Genomic DNA, 24,681 nt, shown 5'->3' with positions numbered 1-24,681 from the left:
AAAATTAAAAAATTGAGATGAGATATGTCGAGTTAAAAATTGAGACGGATTAGATCGAATAAAATATCAAAATGGGTCTACTAGTAAAAAAATCAATTTTTATAACTAATCACTAGTGCAAAAACATTTTTTAATGTCATCCACAAGACGTCGATTAAAGGGTGGCTCGATGTATATTAATGGACGATGACATTACCGTAAATAAGTTGGTAACCAAGACGTCGGTTTCTGGGGCAAACGACGTCTATAATATAGACGTCTGTTCTTCCCTAACCAGACGTCCAAGGGCCTGACAGGTAGGCGAGAAGACAGTCTTTTCTACCCAATTGACGTCGATTGTGAGGGGGGCAGACGTCTATCTGGCTGCAATTAATGCTCTTCACCTTATTCCTAGGCGCTTAGACGTCACGTAATAAATAACCGATGTTTATAATGTTATAGACGTTTGTGCTCCCTTAACTTGACGTCAATGGGCCTGATAGGAAGGCGAGAAGACAGTCAATTTCTGCCATATAGGCGTCTGGTTTCTGGGGGAACGACGTCTATGTGGCTGTAATTAATGCTACTCACCAAACTCGCAGGCACTTCGACGTCCAGTAGTAGGGGATCGACGTCTAAAATGTTATAGACGTCGGCGCTCCAGGACAACCGTCGTCTACTTCCCTGACCGGAATTGAAAAGTCATTCCGATCAGCACCGTAGACGTCGACGCCCCTTGTATCCGACGTCTAAGGTGCATGCAAAAGGCTGATTAAAAGTTAAATTCTGATGTCTTCTTCCGATGACAATCAATTGGAGAAACATAATTCTGGAACTTCCGCTGCTTCCAAGAGTTATATTTCTACTGCTGTCGGATTTGTGACCAAGTCAGGTCTATCTAACTCTGCTCTTAATCTTTCTGTTGTTACTAAGGGTAGTGATTGGATAATTGATTCAGGTGCTACTGATCATATGACTTGTGATCCTCATATATTTACTAGTTTTTCCTCTAATTATTCTAAAAGTGTTATTATTAATGCCAATGGGGTCTCATCTCCTATTGAAGGTACAGGTACTATATCCCTCTCACCCTCCTTATCACTTCCTGATGTTTTATTTGTTCCTACATTAAACTGTAATCTTATCTCCGTCAGCAAGTTAACCAAATCACATTCTTGTGTTGCCTTGTTTTACCCAACCCATTGTCTTTTTCAGAACGTCCATTCCAAGGAGAAGATTGCTAGTGGTAGAGAGAGTGAAGGACTGTATTATCTGGAAAATGTCTCACGACAAAACCATAAAAGAGGATTGACTTGTCTTGCGAATGATCACATACAAGATAAAAACAAAAAAGAAATTTGGTTGTGGCATAAACGGTTGGGACATCCCTCATTTGGTTATTTGAAAAAATTATTTTCATCACTATTTCATAAATGCAATATTTCTGATTTTTTTTTGTGAAACTTGTGTTTTGGCAAAAAATCATCGTGTTGTGTTTCCTTTAAGCAATAACAAAACTGATTTTCCTTTTTCATTAATTCATACAAAAGTTTGGGGCCCTGCCCCGCAATCTACACATGATGGAAAAAAATGGTTTATCAGTTTTGTTGATGATTGNACTCGGGTAACCTGGGTATATTTGCTTAAACATAAAAGTGATGTGTGTGATGTGGTTCGTTCATTCTATCATATGATTGTTACACAATTTAACACATCTATTAAGGTTATTNGATNAGANAATNGNGGNGAATATTTTAAGACTNAATTAATAGAGTTCATGAACTNTAAAGGCATCTTGCATCAAACTACATGTCCTTATTCACCACAACAAAATGGAGTGGCTGAGANGAAAAATAGACATATATTAGAGGTGACTAGATCACTTTTGATAGATGGTAATGTCCCATCTCATTTATGGGGTGAGGTTGTGAGATCTGTCGTTTATTTAATTAATCGAACCCCTTCAAGTGTGCTTAACTATCAAAGGCCTTTTGATGTGTTGTCTGATCATTGTATCCTTCCTCCCATAGTTTATTTACCACCTCATATTTTTGGATGTGTTATATATGTTCACTTACACCCACATCAACGTACAAAGCTCGAAGAACGAGCGATCAAATGTGTTTTTGTTGGGTATGGAACAACTCAAAAAGGTTTTCGTGCTTACCATCCACCATCAAAGAAATTTTATATTTCTATGGATGTGACATTTAATGAGCATGAATTTTTTTATGTTGATTCTACACTTCAGGGAGGCAATGAAAGTGAATTGCATAATCATGATATTAGTATGTTTGATTATATATTATCATGTGAGGATCATTCTGCAGCAAGTGAGCCAATTCTAAATATGGACACTTCTTTTCTGGATAATACAATGTCTTCTGATCATAACCAATTGACTCAATCTTCTCCACAGGTTCAGCTTGACTCTTCAGAGGTACCTTCTGATCCTATCTCTGATAATACTAATTTAGATGAAATTGATTCTTGTCTGCCTGAAACCATCAGCACACCAAACACTGAGTCTACTACTGTTCAATATAATCTTCCACCTCGTTCTAACCGTGGTCAACCTCCAGCTAAATATGAACCAAACCTTACAAGCCAGTTTTGTGGGGTTGAGTTAGGCCTAGAACCCACTTCTAACATCTTGGACATCACATTAGTGAGATAATCGACGTCTAACTGACTATAGACATCGATTTCTGTTGCAACCGACGCCTAAATTCATGTTAAATAAACCACAGACTCGCAGTTACGCAAACATCCAGGTGCGTCTTTTTTCTCTCTTGCGACATTGCATTCCAGGTGCGTCTTTTTTTATTTAAACCGTTTAAACTTTGTTTTAGTCCGATTATATTTGTCTTTCATCGATTATCTTTTGATTCAACTGGTTAAAATGTGATTTCCTTGTATTGTGTTTTAGTGCAGTTTTGTTCCTCTCTTGGGGTAACGTAGTACCACATTCTGCCTTTGCTAGCTACCTCCTAGAAAAAACGGCGTCTTTTAGATTTCTTATGGCGTTTCGACCCAAAAACGACCCTGGGTCGTTGCCTAGTTATCGTTTCACTGTAATTTTTTCCTCTTGCGATTGAAAATGGAACTAGGCAAGAACCCAGGTTCGGTTTTTGGTTGAAATGTCATGAGAAATTCAAAAGACGCAAGCCTTTTTTTGGGAAACTAGCAAAGACAGAGTGTGCTACTAGGCTATCCAAAGACAGGAATAAAACTGCACTAAAACACAACGACTATATTAGACGTCGGTTAATGCATACACGGACATCTATAGTGACCTTAAACGTCGGTTAGTGACATGTTCGAAGTTTTTATAGTGTTCTTAGACGTCGGTTGGTTCCCACACCGACGTCTATATGGTGCTATTAGACGTCGTTAAGGCCTACTCCGACGTCTATTGATGTCGGACATGACACTAACTGATGCCTACATAGACGTTTGTTATATGGAAATTCGAAGTCCCATTAACGTCACCCGTAATGACGTCGATTGTAAAAAAGACGTTAAAATCCCAAAATAACAAACTATCTAAAACCCTTTCTGCACTAGTGAATAAAAATTGACCTATTATAATTAATAGTCTAACATCATAATTTTAGACATTATAATAATTTTTCACATTTTAAGACATAGTAAAAAATTACGGAAATAAATTGTCTATTAACAAATATTGATAAGACACACCCATAGTGAATTATTATGAATTGCCTAGAAAAATTGTAAATTCAAACGTACCTTCAATCAAATCAAATGAAAACCATAAAATTCAGGTAGACGTCAAAGTTTTTTAATGAAATTAAATGTTCATATTAATTGAATTGAAAATAGATGTACCTGTTAACAAACATTGATAAGAAACACACACACATTAAATTATTATGAATTGCCTAGAAAAATTGTAAATTCAAACATACCTTCAATCAAATAAAATGAGAACCATAAAATTTAAGTAGAATAGTTGACGTCAAAGTTTTTTAATGAAATTAATGTTCATATTAATTGAATTGAAAATAGATGTATCTGTTGACAAACATTGATAAGAAACACGCACATAGGAATAATAGAAAAGAGTTAAAGTAAATTATTTTCTAAGGGTGGACTTAAATGTATAAGCACACGTGACAACCTATTTAAAGTTGCTTTTAGAGTAAAAGAAAAAAATTATAAATTATTATTTTAAGTGATTTTAATTGTTTCATTGAAACTAAATTCATTAAGCGAGAGGATTAGATATTATAAATACCAATTTTAAAAATGTTTTTTTATCATTTATTTTGAAAATTTTCTTTTCTATTAAACATAAATTAAAAAGATAACAATTAATGCCATTTATTTAATTTTTATATATAACAAAATATATTTTAGAAATATTTAATAATTGGTGTAAGAAAAGGATGGATGAAAATAGAAGTGCAGTGTGAGTTTAATTTTTGAGAATTATTGATCCGTATGATGGATTCCTGGTCGGACGGCATTGCTGATATTATTATTGTGCAGATTAGGAAATTGCTTTAAATCTGGAAAAGGAAACTGTCTGATTAGAACAGTATATAATATATTGAAAGGTTTAGATTTGAAGGATAGAAGAGCATGATGATGAGAGAAGAAAAAGATAGCTTTGGATCAATCGAAGTTCCTTTGGACAAGTTATTTAATCTTTCTATGCATTGTTTTTGTATTTCTTATGTTTTTGTTCTGAGAATGTTTTGTTAATTATTAGATTATGGGGAGCACAAACTCAGAGATCGTTGCAGAACTTTGATATTGGTGGCCATTCTGAACGCATGCCTCAACCCATCCTTCGCGCCTTTGGCATCTTGAAGAAATGCGCTGCTAAGGTTCAACACTAATCTTTACACCATTTATCATTTTCTTTTTTTATGTCACTCCATCACCTTAAGTTTTTTCTATCTCGCTTTCATAAACCTCAATCTCTGTAAGAAGTGCTGCATTTGGCTAAACTTCAATTCGATATTTTAAGGGATTTTCTTACAACTTCCACAACTATAACACGTTTACTGGAATGTTACCAATGTAAAAGTTTTTCCAAAATATATATAAAATATTTATTTAGAATAATCAAATTTTATTCAATTAAAATATGGAAAACAAAAAATATAACTATAAACGTCGTCTCAAAATTTCAAAATATTACTTTTATATAAAAATATTATGTTTGAAAACTTTTAAATAATAAAAAATAAATAATAAATTTCCGAACTTAACATCCTAACTCTCGTCAGCTACTCAGATCTAGTCTTATCTGTAACACCATCTACTTCCGTACAAGTACGATCATTGTAGCTGAAAACCACAACCACAACATCCAAGGGTAAGCAATCAGAAATATCATAATATACAATAATCATATTAATCACAGAGTAAAATAATCATAGAAACATATCTCATCATAGCATTACATCACAATCAAATCATTCATAAACCAATGTTGTTTCCTTGCATTATGTCGTCTTAACTCGTTCTTAATAATAGGGCGATTTGAGTTGTCTTCTATCACAACTTCAGACCTATCTTTCCAACTTCTCAAGGACTAACGAGTATTACGTGCATTGATGCACTGTACTCAACACGAGCCAAAACCATTGGGCGAGACACTCAATCCTCTCGAATCCTCGCACAGGAGGAATGGTGATACTCAAATCTCTGTCTCTATGCAAGACTCCAACATCCTTAAGGTAGCATAGTACAAAAAGTTCTCACATGACGACAACAATATAAGGAAATAACATAGTTTCATGTTCACATCTTAAACAAATACATTCTCAATATTATGCATCTTCTAACCAATCATAAGATGTAAGACACAAATCTCATTACCTTTCCTAAGTGGTCTTAACATACACATTTATCCTCCAATTCAAAGTTCTAGAATTCAAAGTAATTATTCAATTAAAATAATCAAACTTAACAAACAATTAACTGAAACACCAACCTCCAGTGGTCACCAACTCGTGCCACTAACTTCTACACACTCACATTATCAAAATAATAAAAGCAACCCAATTACACCCCCATCTCCTCGCGGCAACATACAAAACTGTAGTTATAAGCCTCCATCTTCGTTTAGCTAGACCACCGTCTTCGTCTCCACCAACGTCATTGAGGTCTTCCACTCCATCTTCTTCTTCTCTAACATGCGTAGGGGAGGGACAATGCTTATTTTCTTCCTCTTTCACGCTCCAAGCGCTAACACCATCGTCCAACGCCGTTATTGTCCATTGTAACGATGCTGTTTTCCACCATCGTATTCCACCACTATGCAACGTTGCTGTTTGGCATGAATCTTAATAATTTTTCCCCCAAAATTTTATCAACTTCGTTGTTTTGAATGTGTTAATTCTTCTAGTGCGATAAAAGTGAAAGAAAGAAGAAAATGGAGAGCGAGAGTGAGGAAGAAGATCACGATATTTATCGATAAAAAATTCTATCGATAATTACTGATAAAACAAAAATTTCATCAATAAAATATACCGATAACACTTTTACCAACGAATTTTTGACCGTCAATAATTTATCAGTACTTTTATTTTATTAATGGATTTTATATATTATCAACAAATTTTGATCGTCAATAATATTAATTTTTCTCGTAGTGATATAAAAACCTCAATGTAAACTTGATGGGAATTTAATTGAAAACGTATATATTCAGCTTTAAAGGGAATTTGTGAGTTCCCCGTAGCCAGTTATGGGGAAATTTGAGATTGTGTTTGGTGTTTATAAAGAAGTTTAAAAATGGAAATGTGTGTGTTCAGCGCGAAACAGAATCCAAAAGAGGTAAAATGATGAACTTAAGGTCATTAAGAAAGAAATTGTAGAGGAGTGTGGCGGTGAAAAAGAGGTTTATAACACCATATTTTTAGTTATTATTGTAAAAATTAGTTTTAAAATTACTGAAATCTTTTAATATTAAATATGTTAAATGGCAGATGAAATGAAAATAAAATTCATTATAAGTTATACGATATTGTTTTCTTTTTTAAAATTTATTATGTTTAGAGTCGTTTAGTTACTTTTTAATTAAGTTTGCTATATATGTATGAGTTTGGTTTAATTTTCTACTTTATATTATTATTTTATTTAATAATATCTTTTATATTATGAAAAATAACTGATATATTTTGAAATATGATTCTGTTGAGATATTATATATAGTATATGATGATATAAGTTATATAAAAAAAATCTAAATGAAATTAATTTATTATTTTAGTAAAAATGAAATGCTAAAAATATATTGTAGAACTTGGATAAATAATTTTATAAGCAATAAAACATAAAATGAAAGTTGAAAAGTTATATTAAATTTAGAACATATATTTGATCTAAGGAGCAATATCTGAATGCAATGCAGGTGAACATGGAGCATGGTCTTGATCCTAATGTAGGAGAAGCGATAATGCAAGCAGCTCAAGAAGTAGCAGAGGGAAAACTGAACGAACATTTTCCACTCGTTGTATGGCAAACTGGAAGTGGCACACAGAGTAACATGAATGCTAATGAGGTTTCTACAATTATTTGTGATCAGCTGCACAACACTTTAGGTTCCTACCAAGATTATTGATTTTTCTCCCCTCAACTTTTCAGGTTATTGCAAACCGAGCAGCAGAGATTCTTGGCCATAAGCGTGGTGAAAAGTATGTACACCCAAATGATCATGTCAACCGATCACAGTCTTCAAATGATACATTCCCAACTGTAAGCATCTTATAATCATATGTTTCCAAATTTCTTATCGATTTGGCTCGGTATCAATATAGTACAATTCCTGACACTGTGTGTTTGTTTACTTCTTTCCAGGTAATGCACATTGCAGCTGCAATGGAAATAAACTCAAGACTAATCCCCAGCCTGAAAATCTTGCATGATACACTAAACTCAAAGGTTTGAATTGTAGTTCATATATATGAGCTAACTGGTTTTTATATCATTGCTTTTCTTTTTCAGCTTAGTTTTATTTTATTTTTTTCCTTTCATGTTTAAAAAAATACCAGTCAATTGAATTCGAAGATATTGTGAAGATAGGACGAACTCATACTCAAGATGCAACACCTTTGACTCTTGGGCAAGAGTTTAGTGGGTACACTACACAAGTAAGCTTGCTTGTGTTTGGCTCGAGCTGTTTCATATTTTCGCTTTCATTTATGCTGCATTGTTAATACTCTCGTTGTTTTCTTCCTTTATCTGCAGGTGAAGTATGGTATTGAGCGAGTAATTGCGACATTGTCGCGCATGTATCAGGTTAGACGATCAAGCACAAAAGCTAATTGCTTGTTTTTCACTATTTTCTTTTGGAGTTCTGATTCTCACTAAACAGTGATGTTACTTAATGAACAGCTTGCTCAGGGTGGTACAGCTGTAGGGACCGGATTGAATACTAAGAAGGGGTATGCTTGTTTGATAACTAAAAGGTGTTTTCTATATTTTACTTTTATGAATTTGGGTGAAATTTCAGGTTTGATGCAAAGATAGCAGCAGCAGTAGCCGAGGAAACAAATCTACCTTTTGTTACGGCAGAAAATAAGTTTGAGGCCTTGGTTTGTTTCTGCAACTTTTCCTCATTTCATTACCATAGTTTTTTCAATAGGCATGATTCCAATGCAGCACAATATATTCTTCTTTTGCAGGCTGCTCATGATGCGTTTGTTGAAACTAGTGGTGCCCTTAACACTGTTGCGGCTTCTTTGATGAAGATTGCTAATGATATAAGGCTACTGGGAAGGTTGGTAGCTTGTATTTAATCAATACAAAACTAATCGTTTTATGAGTTTTCATAATGCAATCCAAAATATATAGTGGTCCACGCTGCGGTCTTGGTGAACTCATTCTTCCTGAAAATGAACCAGGAAGCAGCATTATGCCTGTAAGATTTTTCATGCTGACTGAATTTATGTTTGTTACACAAACCAGTGTTTTTCTGGTTATTTTATTTATTTTCCTTACAAATGGAATTTGAATCTAGAACACCAACATATTCTGTTCCAGGGGAAGGTTAACCCTACGCAATGTGAGGCTTTGACAATGGTTTGCGCACAGGTAGGCAATATTATCAAGGAAAATGATATTTTAACATCATTTTTTGACACCATTTTGACACTGTACACGTGTCAAAATGTGATTGGACGATTTCAAATTAAAAAAGTTGAGTCAGGGGTATATTTGGAAGAGAAAAACCAAAGTTTGTTTTTTTAATTTGAAATCGTCCAATTACATTTTGACACGTATACAATGTCAAAATGGTGTTAAAATATTATTTTCCTATTATCAATCATTTTATGACAATACTTTAATGTTAGGAAAATGATATTTTAACACAATTTTTTGACACCATTTTGACATTGCACACGTGTCAAAATGTGGGTGGACGATTTCAAATTAAAAAAAAAAACTTTGATTTTTCTCTTCCAAATATATCCCTGCCTCAACTTTTTTTAATTTGAACGTCCAATCACATTTTGACACGTGTGCAGTGTCAAAACGGTGTCAAAAAATGATATTAAAATATCATTTTCCTTAATGTTATGACTAATGGAGAATTTATCAGCAAACAGTTTCTGTAACTTGTAATAAAGTCACAACGTTAACTTTTGATGACCAAAATTTCCTGAATTGTTTCATGATTCGCAATTTCAGGTCATGGGAAACCATGTTGCGATCACAGTGGGTGGATCAAATGGTCATTTTGAGCTCAATGTATTCAAGCCAATGATTGCCTGTTGTCTCCTTCGTGTATGTTCTAGAAACATAGAATGTTGAAGCAGCCGTAAAAGATTTTAAGCCATTTAGAAAATTTGAATATTGTATCTTACTGCATTACCTAAAAGACGCACTGAATGTTTAAGTTTTACCTTTTAATTTTGGCAGTCGGTAAGACTGCTGGGAGATTCAGCTGCTTCATTTGAAAAGCATTGTGTGAGAGGTATTGAAGCTAATAAGGAAAGAATTTCAAAATTACTGCATGAGGTAAGTTGTTCACTTATTTCAAACAAATATCAAAACGATACCAAATATCAAATATTAAAGTTCTATATCAACTGATCCATTTATATTATATAAACGAATGCAAACTTAAAATTGGTTTTATAAAATTAAGATAATAGACTTAAAAGTCCATTTCTTAATTACACTCTTATAGTAATTTAATTTATTTATGTTTCAATTTTGATTCACCTTGCAGTCACTGATGCTTGTGACATCCTTGAACCCAGTAAGTTTCCTTAATTATGTCTATCATGAAATTACCTAACTTTTATATTCTTCTGAGAAATTGAATTTTATTTGTCTGTTTCAGAAAATTGGTTATGACAAAGCAGCAGCAGTTGCCAAGAAAGCCCACAAAGAGGGAACTACTCTTAAGGTGATGGTTGCATGTTATACTTCTCTTGTGTTTGTTTTCGTAAGTTAATTTGTAATTTTTCTATTTTCTCATTCCATTCTAAAAAAATATTATAGGACCTTACAAACATAATTTGGTAACAAACATAATCAAAGGAGAATTATAACCATACAAACTCTAATACCAGATGTAATATTCTCTGTATTCTTATTCTATTCCACAAAATTACTTTAGGACATTAAGATTTACAATTCTCACAACATAATCATAATATACTAACCTTGATCTGTAAGAGATAATATAAGAATATTTCTTCAATATTTGTTCTTCAACCTCATTTTCTCAATTTATTTCTTTGCCTTTCTTTCTTCTATCATTTAATGACTTACTTTGAAGTAACTTTATCATCAAAAAGACATAATTATAATCTCTTTTATAAATCAACATTCACCAAATTCGTTTTTATTTTATCTTCATTTTATTTTATTATAATTTATCATAATAATATAGAATTTTTTATATCTCATTAAATCATGCTTCATTTTTTTGATAATATTTCAAATGAATGTCACATAATATAATTAATTCTAAAATGTTTTTGCATATTTTGACCTCTCTTTTATAACATTCAAAATACAATAATTCAGTAACATATTCTTTGTACCAGTATCCTTGCAGAAGCAGTGAAACTCTTGTATGACTTTCTTTTAATGTTAATTTCTGTGTTTTCCGTTGATTGCCATTATATTTTGGTGTGAAATGATTTTTCAGGAAGCTGCATTGAAAATTGGAGTGCTGAGCTCTGAAGATTTCGACAAACTTGTGGTACCTGAGCAAATGCTTGGACCATCCGATTAACTAGTTCGTAAATGTTTTTTTCTAATGATTCCTTGTTCCATCATCGCCTACATTAAAGTACCCTGTTTTCATACTATCACGTATGCTTTATAAGCAGCCTAAAAGTTCCTAAAATATATCATAAATTTTGTGTCGACCAGAGACTCAAATCAGGTACAAAAAATTTATAATAAATTTTAAAAAGATTATAAAAATATTATAAAATATTAATAAATTAAAACTGTAATTTAAAATAAATAATTTACAAAATTTAAAAATTTAAATGAATTAATTTTATTTTATTTATCATTTAAATATTTTTATCTTAAATTATTTATCTCATTAATATATAAAATATAACTATTAATAAAATACCATTTTTTCTATATTTTTATTTTAAATATATATTTCTGTTATGTAAGAATATATATTAATAAAGTATTAACTGTTTATTGTATTTATCATTCTACTATTTTAATCTTAATTAATTATTTTCTATAATATAAAGATATATTACTAATATAATTTTTAAAAACGTTACTCCTGTTCACACCCTAAAACAAATTATATTAAAATATTTATTTCTTTAATTGATTAGATGAATATCAGTAATTGATTAAGTTAATAAATATATTTTATTATTTATATGGAAGTGACCATGGTAGATTTGTCATTGTTATATTATTTATTATGTTTTGCAGATATTTACACTTTGCATTGGAAAGTTTAATATTGTGAAAATGGGTCACGAACCGCTAGTCAATCTAGTTTACTGTAGATTCGGATCGGGTTAAATTTGAAAAAATTATATTTTTTATATATGGGTCAAATTTCAACTCAACTCATTTAAATCCGACTCATCCGAGTTGAATCCATGATGGGTCAGGTTGGTCCACAAACCCACCTACCTAATTTTGTTTTATTAAATTTAATTTTAATTTTATAAAAAAATATTTATTATTTTTTTGCTTGAAAAAATTATTTAAGTTCCCTATTTTCAAAACTAATTAAATACTCACATGTTGGGAGTGAAATTTGTTTAGATTTAAATTATAGTTTGTAATTTTTTTTATTTAAAAAAATTATAATTAAGTGAGCCAGTGAGCCAACCCATTTATCCATCAACCCGTGGTGGGTCGGTTTCTGGTTCGCTAATAAATGAGTCGGGTTGGGTTGACTCACTAAGTGATCAACCCGTGGTGGGTCAGGCCAGATCGGGCCGAATGGCCTGTTTTGACAACACTATTTAATATTGAGTTTTTACTTTTTATTTTTTAAGGTTTAAATACTCTTTTGATATTTATTTTCATTAATTTTATTTAATGTGTGACTTTTTTTTTTAATGTCTAATATGGTTCAATTTTGGTAATATATGTTCAATTTGATTTTTTTTTATGATGTCACTTAAATTATTAACGTTTATAATTATTGTTTGAATGAGTTGTTATTCTTATATGACCCATCAACAGAGTGTGAGTTAGAATCTGGCCAATGCTAATAACACTATTAACACTTACATATAATCAATGCAATTTATTTGGTTCTAACCCAACTTTCACCTACTTACCTATTAAATGCAGAAACGATATAATCAAATGCACCTAGTGTTATCCATTCAAAAGTCGTTTTAATTGTAATCAACATATAATTAAACTACATTCATCCTTGCTTGATTCATAGGCATCAAATTATAACATAAAAATGTTTATAAAAGCTAGGTAGGTGTAGATAGCCTATAAAAGTATCAAAAGTTACAAGTTGTAATTTGATTATAATGTTCACCATTAAAATAAGCCTACTAATTAAAATTGGAACTCAAATAGAGGAAGTTGAAGTCACACAACACTACAAGAAGTCCTTTGAAATAGTACTTGCAAAATGAAAAACCAATATGTAAGATACAAATATATAAATATATAAAGCATAAAAACAATGTATAACTTATAATTCAGCAACAAGAGTTGAAGAATAGGCTATATAAATATTGATCAAGGACAAAGGTGTAACATACATCAAATATTGAAATTCAATACAACAATAAATATACTTCCAAGAATTTAATTAAACTAAAAACACATATACTATAGTTACAATCCAACAATAACAAATACTTGAAATTGATACCATAGTGAACTTTAACATTAGCAACAATCCAACAACAACAAACACTTCAAATTGTGACCATAGTAAACCATTAGTAGTGGAAACATTGTTATGTTATAGCAAAAGATTAAAGCATATATAATATGATTTATCTCGTGAAGTCCATATTCAAGGGAGGATTGATCATCCAATAAAAGATCCTAATGTGGATGTACGTGACTGAAACCCTGTTGAAGTGTTTGCAGTCTGTCTTTCCAACACTAAGTCTAATTTTCGATTGATCAACTTCATTTCTTCTTCTATCATAGTGTATTCCTTATTTGTTTCAGTCAAGTGATAAATGCTCAATTTAAGAGCCAATTAAGATGATTTTTGGCATTTATCTATCTTTGATTGTTGATAATTTTATGTTAGTTTTTCGTAAATTTAGTTTGTTTTGTAGAATAGAGCACCAAAAGAGAGAAGTATGGGAAAACTAGAAGAATTGGCTGAAAATATTACAACATTGGCCTTAACAGAGTTGATGCGGTTGAGCAATAAAAATGGCGTGAAACCACAAAAAGTAAACTCTTATGAAGAGTAAACTTTAAGCACTAAACCAGTGACTGAGCCATCAAGACTCATTCCCAGAGAAGTTACCTTAGGAGCGAAGAATACCTTATCACTAAGAGAGTAGTGGAGGGCATTGAACTCATCAGGAAAAAAATTGAAGTATGTCACCTCATCTTAGATCTAGGTATACCTAGGGTCCCTAATGGGAGGAAATCGTTCATGCTTTTTGGGTCGTCAATGTAGGTGGCTCAACCTACGCCACAGACAACACAACCTTTTTACCCTTAGCCACCTATTTCTTCTTCTTCTTCTTCTTTGAAGTCCCAAAAGTAACCCTTGAAGAAACCACTACAAAGGGTCGATGGAAAAGGCTCTAGTAAAGAGACCCCAGCATAAAGAGAATAAAGGGTTTCCACAGAAGAACCCTCACCTATAGGGGTGATTTCTCTTTGCAACATAGACTGACCATGACCAACATTAGAGGAAGAATCAGATGACATACCTACAGTGATAACTAGACTCGAAGAGAGGACAAAAATGATGAACTCAAGTGAAATTAAAGAAAGTGTGAAGGTTGTAGAAATGAGAGAACAAAGAAAGAGAGAAATACAAAGCGTAAATGAATATAAGGAATTTGAAAAGGCAAAACACTCCACCAAGAATCTTTTCGAACAACATAATCTCTTGAGATCAACTACTAAGATATGGTCACATTAGCATAGTAGAGTCATTTAATGCGAAGAGAAGTTTTGCATTTGAGGGTAATCATTACAAAGTTTTAGAGAAAACCCCCTCATTAACGCCCTACAATTATCAATAAACTTAGCACTAATCCAACAGAATGAGCACTTAAGTCCGCCTAAGTCGACAACACAAAGAAAAATCTACCTAAGTTGGTAGTACAAACAAAATATGCCTAAGTCAGCAACATAAAGTAATGGTTGCCTAAGTTGGCAGAACGTAGCCAAATATGCTTAAAAGGACAACTTTTACAAGGTCTACATTCATGACCAAGAAAGATCAGAGTCAACAATGGGCTTGGTGTGGTCAAAGACGATCACTTACAATTCATCCAAGCAACCTATCCACCTATAAACATGTAGTCAACTACAACTCAACCAAAGGATTAATTACCATTGTAACAAGTATCCCTCCTCCACTAATTGTACTCTTGAGCTTGGAGAGCTTATGTATATACTCGGCTTAACAAATATGTTGAATGATGCAACCCAACAAGACTCATTCAATTTTACTGACCTAAAAAAGATTAGAAGATTTTCTAAGTAATATTGATTGGTTGATATTCATATATTAACAATATATAATCAAATCTCGATAGTTTAATCACGTCATGATATTCTTTATTATTCTACTATATATAATAAGTTATTATTTAATATTAACCTCAATATTATTTATTTTTATTACATAAGTCATAAAATGTAAAAATCTTATAAATACACATTATATTTCATTAAAAAATACACTCTTGTAATTTTTTTTTTACTCAAAAAGATCTAATCTTCACATTAAGAACACTTTCCTTACTTAAAAAAAACTTCTTATGGAAGGAAAAAATAACTTTGAAATTTATATAACTCCATAAAATCTTTGAAATATTTTTAGGGACTCTAGAAATCATGATGACATTACAACTAGTTAAGACTAACAACAACAAAAAAAATCAATTTCTGAATGATCAAACGTGTAACATATAAAAAAAATTCACAAATACAAAGAAATCAAGAAAAGATAGAATTTCATTTACGGATGAAATTTATACTTACTCATACCAAAATTCTCGTAAGATAATTTTAAATTAAACTCTATCAACTACTGACTAGGAATGTCAAGGAAAAAAGTTATTATCTCCTAAACTTGGAATAGGGAGAATGTAATTTTGAACATGTGAATATTCATAAAAATGAAGAATTAAATGTTTTTCTCTTTATTTATAATTTGTTAAAATAAAAATGCCACACTGATGAAAGATAAAAAAAATAGTCCTTTTATATTTGTTTGTTTAGGTAAACTCAACAGGAAAAAAAAATACTTATTTTAAAAAATCTTTATGATGATGAAAACAAATTATATTTTAAATGTTTAATATCATTTTTGTTCTTTGTCACACCCCATTTAAATACCTCTCCTTAGTGGGGTACATGTGTCAACCGTCCGGTTCTCCCCTGGTGAGTGGGAGACAAACTCTGCCAAACTTTTAATTCCCTTCCTTCGTGATCCGTGTAGCAGCAGCAGAGCAGTGAACCCCAGAAAGTGGAGGTCAGGTGTCATGCTGGGAGTTGGCCGACCGTTCGAAATGGAGGCAGTATTTAAGGTGAGAATGAAACCTGACACCACTTTTCCATGCAATCTTCTTCTTCTTCCTCAAACTCAACTTTCTGAAATCTCAAACTCTTCTCCTTCTCTCTAAACCTCCCAACCTTCTCTCTAAAATTCTAACCAATCTACTGTTCCGATCACCCTTCAGATCACACCTGAAGACTCCTGGTGGTCTCCTCTTTCACTTGAACCGTCCGGTTTCGAGTTTGCACCTGACCTTGGGAAACTTAGAAGAATAGTACCTACCAACCTACTTTCAAAGTCTTAGCTGGAATTAGAGGTAAGGGAAGCTTATAAAGTTTAATTATAATTTCTCTGTATGGTTTGAATGTATGCCTGATTTAATGTATGTTTGATTTCTTATGATTGAAATATGGTATGTTGTTGAATGAGTTGTATGATAAGTATGAATTATGAATTCTGCACTGATATGAGTATGTATGAAACTTAGAGAAAATATGAGACTGAGATCGAAGGTCATTAGGACCGTTCGGTCCTCCCTTTTCCGTTCGGTCTATTGGGACTGATCGGCCTAGTGTGATTACTAAATTTAGTTGGTTTCCTTTAAATGTTTTACTGATAGCTACCTAAGAATGCTGGTCATAAACCAAGCGTTCGCCTTCCAAGTGTTCGGCCTTAGGCTGACACTTAAATTATAAAACTGTAAATCTGATATTCTTCCTTTTGAAATCGTCCGGTCACTTAATGACTGAATGGTCTAGTGAGACTCTATTTATTGAAACGTCCAGTTTACTTGATTAAAGTCCTTTTTACCCCTTTTAAAGAGTTTCTTCTTTCTTAATTCGTTCAGTCTGATAAGTGTTTGGTCATAGACTAACCTTCGACCATGATTAGTGATTATCTTATAACACTCCTTGCCAAACCGTTCGGACGACTATCAATTATAGTCAATTCTTTGAGTTATGGTCTTATTCCTTGCTGGACCATCTAACCAACCCATTTGACATTCTTCTATTATTCAGTTTTACCTTTGATGTGACCGTCCGGTCACTTAATTGAATTCTTGATACTCAGTTTCCCATTTCGATTAAACCATTCGGTCACCATTAATTATAATTCANTCTTGGGTATTTGGTACTTTTCTTAACATCCTTACAGTNTGGGAAATGATAATGAACATTNGNTNNANTTNGNNNANNNANNNNANTNCNNNTGGCGNAATAACTCATGAATTGGTAATGATTGGTAAAGTATGAACGTGGGAATGACTCAGGTGTCGTCCTGATCCTGATATTCCGTGAGGGCGCTTTCTCAGGTAGAGAAAGGTCACTCATGTGTGGGAATGGCAGGAGGTTCGCGGTTATATGAATAGATAACCGTTTGAGGACTAACCTTGGGTGGCAGCTGATAAGGGAAAGCAGTTATTACACCACACCGGGTGCTAGGGACGACCGAGCTACATGTTCATACCGTCCGGACAGTGTCTTAGTGGTCGGTCATGATTAAAGGAATGTGGTATGCATGTATTGAAATTGTATGTTTGCATGATTGATTGGTTTGTATTGTACGTTTACTTGCATGATGAAATGATAAATTAAATTTACATAAGCTTACCCTTATCTGTTCCGTCTTTATCCATGTTGTCGTCCGGTTATTCTCTTTGCTGCAATGATCATCCTTTTGGGTGTGACTAGAGGGTACTTTGGAGGATACCTTAGAAGCTACTCTGGAGGACACTCTGGAAGATGCCGTGGAAGCCGTGCCCGAGAGTTATGCAGGACCGTCCGGTCCTTAGTGTAGTTGTTTCTCTTTGTCTTATATTTTTTGTAGGTGTTCTGTATAGGAACCTTTTATGTTGACCGTTAGGTCAACGAACCGTATTCTAGACCGTTCGGTCCATTTTGTAAACATTGTAATCTATATATATTCCAATTGTACAGTTTTAAACTTCAAGTATATTTTATACTCTAAGCTTATTCTTCACTGTTCTCACTTATTATTCATGTTAACTCCGAGCAATGAAGTGTAACTTATGTTATATATTTATTGGGATGTTACATTCTTTATTTTTTACTATTTTGTTTAATGTAAGATTATTTTTTTTAGTGTTCAATGTAATCTTAATTTTTGTAATTTATATTCAATTTTATTATTTTTCGTATTGTCTTCTAGATCACTAAGAAAAGATGAAACATATAACCAGTTTGTGATTTTTTAAAATTTTAAACTTTTTTAACTTTTTTAAATTTAGAGAGAGTTGATCAGGTATCAAGTCAATGTTAAATCACAAAACAATGATAGTGTCATGTGTCAAGTAAATGTCAATGTCATGTGTCAAGTAAATGTCAGCGTCATGTGTCAAGTTAGTATAAATGTCATATATTATGTGTCTTATATTGAATTTAATCTCGATTTCCATTAGTTTTGTTTAATTCAATCTCAATTTTGTCCATCTCTAAGTTGAATCTAAATTTAATTTTTATTAAAAAATTTGTCTAACTTTAACTATATTATTTGAATATAATGATTAGATTTATGTTTGATTTTATCTACAGATAAAAAATAGGGTTAGAGTTTATTTAAAATAATAAAGAATTTTTTCTTCAAATTTTAAAAATAATAAAGAATTTTAGAAAATAATTTTAAAATAATAAAAATATTGTTATAAATTTAAAAATATGAAGAAATCTCTTTCTAATTTTAAAAATAATGAAGTATTTTCCTTCTAATTTTAAAAATAATAGAGAATTTTTCTTTTAATTTTAAAATTAATAAAGAATTTTCTTTTTAATTTTAAAAATGATGAAATTCTTTTGTTCAAATTTAAAAAGTAATGAAATTCTTTTTATATAATTTTAAAATAAAAAAAAAATTCCTTCTAACTCTAAAAATAACATGAAAAAATTTATTCTAATTTTAAAAATAAAAAATTCTTCTAATTTTAAAAATAATAAAAGAAATTTCATTTCATTTCAATTTTAAAAATAATAAAATTTAGGGTTAAATATGTTTTTAGTCCCTGAAGTTTTACTGATTTTTGGGTTTAGTCCCTGCATGAAACATTGAAGGCATTTAGTCCTCATAGTTTTAAAACTATTACTCTTAATCCTTAATATTGGATGGCGTTAAATTTTAACTAACGGCCAGCCACATGTAATGCCAGTTAACTGTAATTGTGTGCCACGTTGCTCTTTTCCATGGACTACAATCAGACCTCAACTTCCATAACCACTGTAAAATGAACTCCATCATTGTCGCACATTCATCTTCATCTTCATCACTTACAAAACTAGAAATTAGAAAATCTCAATTACCAAGAAACCATAGAATCACGCTGATTTACCAAACAAGCCACAAACTTGCCTAAAAACTATAGAATCAGTGAAAACTATGAGATCCAACCCCAATCAAGAACAAAAAATGAACCACAAATTCCATATCAGATAGAAGGCAATAATTCTGGAACGAGGCCACAAACACAGTAACAGAGTATTTCAAAACTCAATTTAAGAAAAGCAAATCATAAAAAAAACTTCACATCACACGAACGGGAAGCAAGAGAAATATGCAGAGAATGCTTAACGCAACAAGAATCACGACTGGCCCCACGGCGATTCCGACCACCACAACAAGAATCTCTCTCTGTTTCGCACTCCTTAGGGTTTTCTCGACTCTTCGATTTTGGGGCTTAAACCCTCGATTTCGATTTCGATTTAGGGCTTTCGATTCGCGTTTCTGTGTCCTAAGGAGCACCAAATCTCGTTTTGATTTCGGGAGGCGAGAGAGGGGAAGAAGAGGAATAGTCGTGCTTGAGCGGAAGACGAGTGTAGGTGGTGGCTTCGCCGCCGGGGACCACTGGTTTCTGAAATTTAGGGGAGTGAGGCACGCAGAGACAGAACCATCTGCAGTTTTCTTTCTCTGATCCAGTGTCAATTATTTATATTGAGCAACCTTGTTAAAGTTGTACCTAAAAGAACATACAACAAATTTCAGAACAACATTCTTCTGGCCGTCAAACACAACCCTTAACACAACAAGCGTACCAAGAACCAGCAGGAATGGCAACAGATTCGTTCCTCGGGCAAAACGGGTTGCGGTGATTGAACCCCAAAATCAATGCTTCCAGATAAAGGAGGAGATTAGGGCATCGTTTGAATCAACCTATTAAACCCTAAAACACTTCCTAATTTGAACTCTGACAGGAAGGTTGGTGTTGGCGATGGAGAGGGGAAAGGGGTTGCGGAGGAAGCACAAGGGGCAGATGAAAAACCAAAAAAGAGTAATTCAAATGTTAAAAAAAAAATTACGTGGCAGAGAGTGCACAGTGAGACGTGGCAGTGCCGTTAGCCACCTCACCAAAAAATTAACCCCGTCTAAAATTAAGGACTAAACATTCTATACTAGAAGGATCAAATGCCATCAATGTTTCATGCAGGGACTAAAACCAAAAATCAGTGAAACTTGAGGGACTAAAAGCATATTTAACCCTAAAATTTATATTTCTAGTTATAAAAATAATGAAGATTTTTTTAAAATTTAAAAATAAGATTAAGTTTAACAAAATTAATGATTTTTGAAACTAAATTAAATAAAACTAATACAAATTGAAAAATATAAAACATTAAAACATAAAATTTAGATCACACATAACAAAACATTGAAAGATGACAAAAACATTGAAATATGACATCTATACTAATTTTGACACGTAGATTAATATTATCATATAATATAACACAATTAAATTTAACATGTATACAACTCTTTTTAAATTTAAAGATAAATGATAAAAATTAAAACGAAATTGAAGACTAAAAAATGAGTGTAAAGCAAAATCTGATAAAAATAAAAAATTAAACCATATTTAAATTATGTTTGTTGGAGTGCAAACAAAGTCTCACATTGAGTGAAAGAAGGGCTGGTCAAGGGTTTATATACACATAGATATTTCCAATGGTATTACCATGTGTGGAGATCTATGTGTGTGTTGAACCTTCCCCCAACAATGGTATCAGAGCTGATGGCAGAGCATAAACAACACAAGACTCAAAACTGAATAATCGCTCCAAATTTTCAAACTTTTGGTGAAGGTGCTTCTTCTTTTTATCTTCCTTAAATCCTTTTGGACTTTTTCTTGTTTTTCATTAAGAATACTAAGCTCTTCTTCCAACTTAACAAGATACTCTTCTCTTTCAAGTTTTTCTTTTTCTTTAAGAAGAGTTTCTTGTCTTTGCCAAATTTTAAGTGACTTTAGCTCTTTTGTTAAATTTTTCAAAGAAAAAAAAAAGTCAAATACCCAAAGCGAAAAGATAGAAAAAAGTCTGAGTCTCCGAAAAAGAGAGTAAAAAGGAAGAGAAAGAGAGAGTAAGAGATGACTAATCTTACAAATAGTGTTTTGTCCATATTCTTTACGGTGAAAAAGACGCGAGAGAAGGACGTTCTACGAGATTGTAGAAGAGTTCACAATGAGTATAGTGATCCCTATACCGAAAGTCTTCTTGGCAAAGGGTATTCAGGTAAGCGAGTTCTAGCCCTTGGAAAGGGCTACTCGTGGTTATGGAGGTGCACATGCAGCAGAGATTTTAGTCACTAGTTCAAATGATTTAGAGATTTATTATTTTGTTAGTTTTGAGTCTAATAATATTTGGTTTGATTTGATAGAGATAAAAGAGAAATGGGTAGTTATGATTTTGTGTTTGTTAGGTAGAATATTATTTTATGATAGAATAAGCAGATTTTATTTTTAGGTAAGTTGATATTTTATTGTCAGTTTTTATTATTTGTAATTGACCTAAGGCCTGATTTGCACCTATTTAAAGGTTGCTAAGGTTTAATGAAAAGAATCCACCCATGAATTGAAGAGTAATATTATTTGTGTGGGTCAAACCCACTATAAATTGAAGAGTAATATTATTTTTGTGGATAGGTCATGTTATGAGTGTGTATAGGTAGATTTTTCCAACAATGTTAAAGTTATTGCACACATGAACAACTTTCCAGTAATATTTTTGGGATTGAAAACTGGTTCAGCACGACAGAGGTGAGGTGTAATAAGTACAGGTTTTTTAACCCCAAACCATATGCGCCCACTGTGTCTGTGTCTACTGTTTTATTTATTTATTTCCTTTCTTCCCAGAAACAAGCCCCACTTCTAACTTGTAATAACTTCTCAAAACCAGTTGCGCCAATGGATTCACTACATTATTTTTACCTCTTAATCATCCAAAGGATGGAGTATCACGCTTTCCATCTTAACATCCCCCAACGCAATCTCCAACTAATACCATTCATATTTTCTTTAATTAAATAAATAAACATGCAAATCAATCTTAATCCAAAACCAATTATACCAAATTTTCTCAATTAATTCTTTCACCATTTTATCATCGCCTTTGCGCCGCCGCACAACTAAAAATACTCCTCGTTCTACGAGAGACCATCATTCCATCATTCAGTCCTGTTTGGATAAGCTTTTGTAAATAAGCCTTTCTAAAAATATTTAATACTTTTATTCATTTATAAACCAATTTAAATTNATGAAAAAAAATATGTTTTAATTCTTCTTCGTCTTTCTTGCACTAATAGTATTGACGAGAAAACGCATACAATAGATAAAAAATAGCCGCATGATAGAAATTCAAAGACTTTGAAATTTAACCGGTGAAATCACATTTGAACAAGCAAAATTACAATTCAACAAAACTAGAAGACAAATAAATTCTAGAAACAATAAATTAATAATAAGATGGTGAAAAGAAGTTGGAAACTCATGAAGACCACTACCAACGAAGCGCCCAATTTACATTTCAGTCCCATCCCTGCCAAAACGCAGAGATGTTAGTTTAGTCAGCAGAACGAGAAGAAATCTTTGACTGTATTGATGAAGAGACAAACACTAATTGACTCCTCGTCAATCGAAACTCCAGAGATCCCCGACAACACTTTCCTGAACATTATTCGGTGGCATAGATTGTCCATCATAGTACGGAATCTGATAAAACTTCATGTAATTCTCATAAGCCATAAGTTCCTCTGAAAGCTCCTGCAATTTGTTCTTTTCCTCTTCAGCTTCAATCACCTCTATCTCTTTCTCCTTCTCAATCACCGTGCCGTTGAAATAACCGTTCACTTTCTCACTACACCCCATGAACTCGTTTGTCGAATGAGCGCCCTCTGAACCGGACGCTAACCCTGAATTTTCGTCGCCGGAAGCGACAACCGACTCAGCGTTGACAGAGTCCACGTGGGATGAAAATGCCCCAGTGTGGTTCAGGTCATAACCAAACTCGAAGTTGAGATCTGTGGGGGCATTATTGAGATCACAACGGTACTGTTGCTGATACGGAGTTGGTTTTTGGGTTGCGAAAGGAAGGGGTGGAATTGGATTACGAGCTTGAATGGAATATTCATCGTCCTCGTTAGGGAAATTCACCTTAGCTTTTTTGCCGCGGATTTTTCGAGCTTCACGATCATAGGCCCTTGCAGCTTCTTCCGCAGTGTTGAAGGTACCCAGCCAGACACGAACCCCTTTTCTAGGATCGCGAATCTCCGCAGCCCATTTGCCCCAAGGGCGCTGCCGAATCCCTCTGTAGAGATTCTTCCTCTGCCTTTTCACTGGCTTAGTGTCAACTTTCTCGCTAACTGTTGGTGGAAAATCACATTAGAAAAAAACCTTAACATGATAAAAAGAAAATGAATAAAAAAAAAACGTTATTGAAGATGGAAGAACACCAACCTTTGGGAGGTTGAGCCGTTTTGACAGTGGAAGGTTGTTGGTTAGCGACTTGGGAGTAACCGAAGCCGAAATCATCGTCCTTTCCGAAGGAGTTTGGCCAGAGTTCGGAGGCGGCGAGAGAACGGCCACGGCGGGGTATGAAGTCAGCGATGATGGCACCGCCACACATGATGATGAATGGAAGTTATGGTGAGTGGTGAAAGAAAGGTTTTGGGAATGGGTTTTAGAAGTAGAGTTGAAGTGGGTTGTGAGAAATGAGAAATATTGGGGAAAAGGTGTTGAGAGAAATGACGTGAGAAAAAATGAAGGGTTGGAGTGGCTTATGTAGTTGGAAGAACAGGGGAGAAAGTGGGTGACAGACACATCAGGAACCTTCCGCTACAATGCTACCCTTCGCGAAGCCATTCACAATTGGCTTTATTCTATCTTTATGCTTATCTTTTATTACAAATTATAAACTAATTTAATTAATACACGAATATTTGAAAAAAAAAAGTATTTTGTGAATTTTTAATGTCCTCATTATGGATTATAATAGCTAATATTCATTACATAATATTATGTGAAAATTTACTCTTAATAAAAGTTATTAAAATATATTAATATAAGAGTAGTTTGAATTATAAAATAAAAAAAAATAACTTTTAAACAGAACAAAATAACTTTAACTTATTTAAAATAAATGACTTGTTCGAATAATATATATATATATATATATATATATATATATATATATATATATATATTTATATATTAAAAAATAGGTCTAAATTTTCGTATGATTCTTATATTTGTATGA

General features: G+C 32.7%; 2 protein-coding genes across 3 annotated transcripts; one reads left to right on the top strand and one right to left on the bottom strand.

Annotated features, from left to right (window-relative positions):
* The first annotated feature begins 4,509 nt into the window (after positions 1-4,509).
* Positions 4,510-11,306, top strand: LOC106771344 (fumarate hydratase 1, mitochondrial-like). Its single transcript, XM_014657311.2, has 17 exons — positions 4,510-4,643; positions 4,718-4,835; positions 7,373-7,522; positions 7,606-7,716; positions 7,819-7,902; positions 8,013-8,111; positions 8,209-8,259; positions 8,356-8,405; positions 8,474-8,555; positions 8,646-8,740; positions 8,815-8,881; positions 9,004-9,054; positions 9,652-9,747; positions 9,883-9,981; positions 10,196-10,225; positions 10,310-10,375; positions 11,126-11,306. Exons 1-17 carry the CDS (start codon positions 4,588-4,590, stop codon positions 11,210-11,212), a joined length of 1,392 nt encoding a protein of 463 aa, XP_014512797.1. The 5' UTR covers positions 4,510-4,587; the 3' UTR covers positions 11,213-11,306.
* Positions 11,307-22,774: 11,468 nt separating this feature from the next.
* LOC106771153 (ethylene-responsive transcription factor RAP2-3) lies at positions 22,775-24,222 on the bottom strand. 2 transcript variants are annotated; one of them, XM_022784898.1, is made up of 3 exons: positions 23,883-24,222; positions 23,094-23,788; positions 22,775-22,965 (listed from the first exon to the last, which is right to left on the bottom strand). In XM_022784898.1, the coding sequence occupies exons 1-3, from the start codon at positions 24,049-24,051 to the stop codon at positions 22,954-22,956; spliced, it is 876 nt and encodes a 291-aa protein (XP_022640619.1). In that variant the 5' UTR covers positions 24,052-24,222; the 3' UTR covers positions 22,775-22,953. The 2 variants fall into 2 exon arrangements, with proteins under 2 accessions (XP_022640619.1, XP_014512560.1); XM_014657074.2 differs by having other exon boundaries at positions 22,775-23,788; positions 23,883-24,214.
* Positions 24,223-24,681: the final 459 nt, after the last annotated feature.

This window comes from Vigna radiata, chromosome 8 (genome assembly GCF_000741045.1).
Source record: "Vigna radiata var. radiata cultivar VC1973A chromosome 8, Vradiata_ver6, whole genome shotgun sequence".
NCBI classification, from domain to species: Eukaryota; Viridiplantae; Streptophyta; class Magnoliopsida; order Fabales; family Fabaceae; genus Vigna; species Vigna radiata.
The sequence above is the reverse complement of the archived record's forward strand: the minus strand, read 5'-3'. Positions and strand labels throughout refer to the sequence as shown.

Coding starts and splice junctions, on each gene's coding strand:
- LOC106771153 (XM_014657074.2), bottom strand. CDS start 24,051: ATGTGTGGCGGTGCCATCATCGCTGACTTCATACCCCGCCGTGGCCGT. Junction 23,789..23,882: donor AACGGCTCAACCTCCCAAAG/GTTGGTGTTCTT, acceptor TTCCACCAACAG/TTAGCGAGAAAGTTGACACT.
- LOC106771344 (XM_014657311.2), top strand. CDS start 4,588: ATGATGATGAGAGAAGAAAAAGATAGCTTTGGATCAATCGAAGTTCCT. Junction 4,644..4,717: donor ATCGAAGTTCCTTTGGACAA/GTTATTTAATCT, acceptor GTTAATTATTAG/ATTATGGGGAGCACAAACTC. Junction 10,226..10,309: donor TTGTGACATCCTTGAACCCA/GTAAGTTTCCTT, acceptor TGTCTGTTTCAG/AAAATTGGTTATGACAAAGC.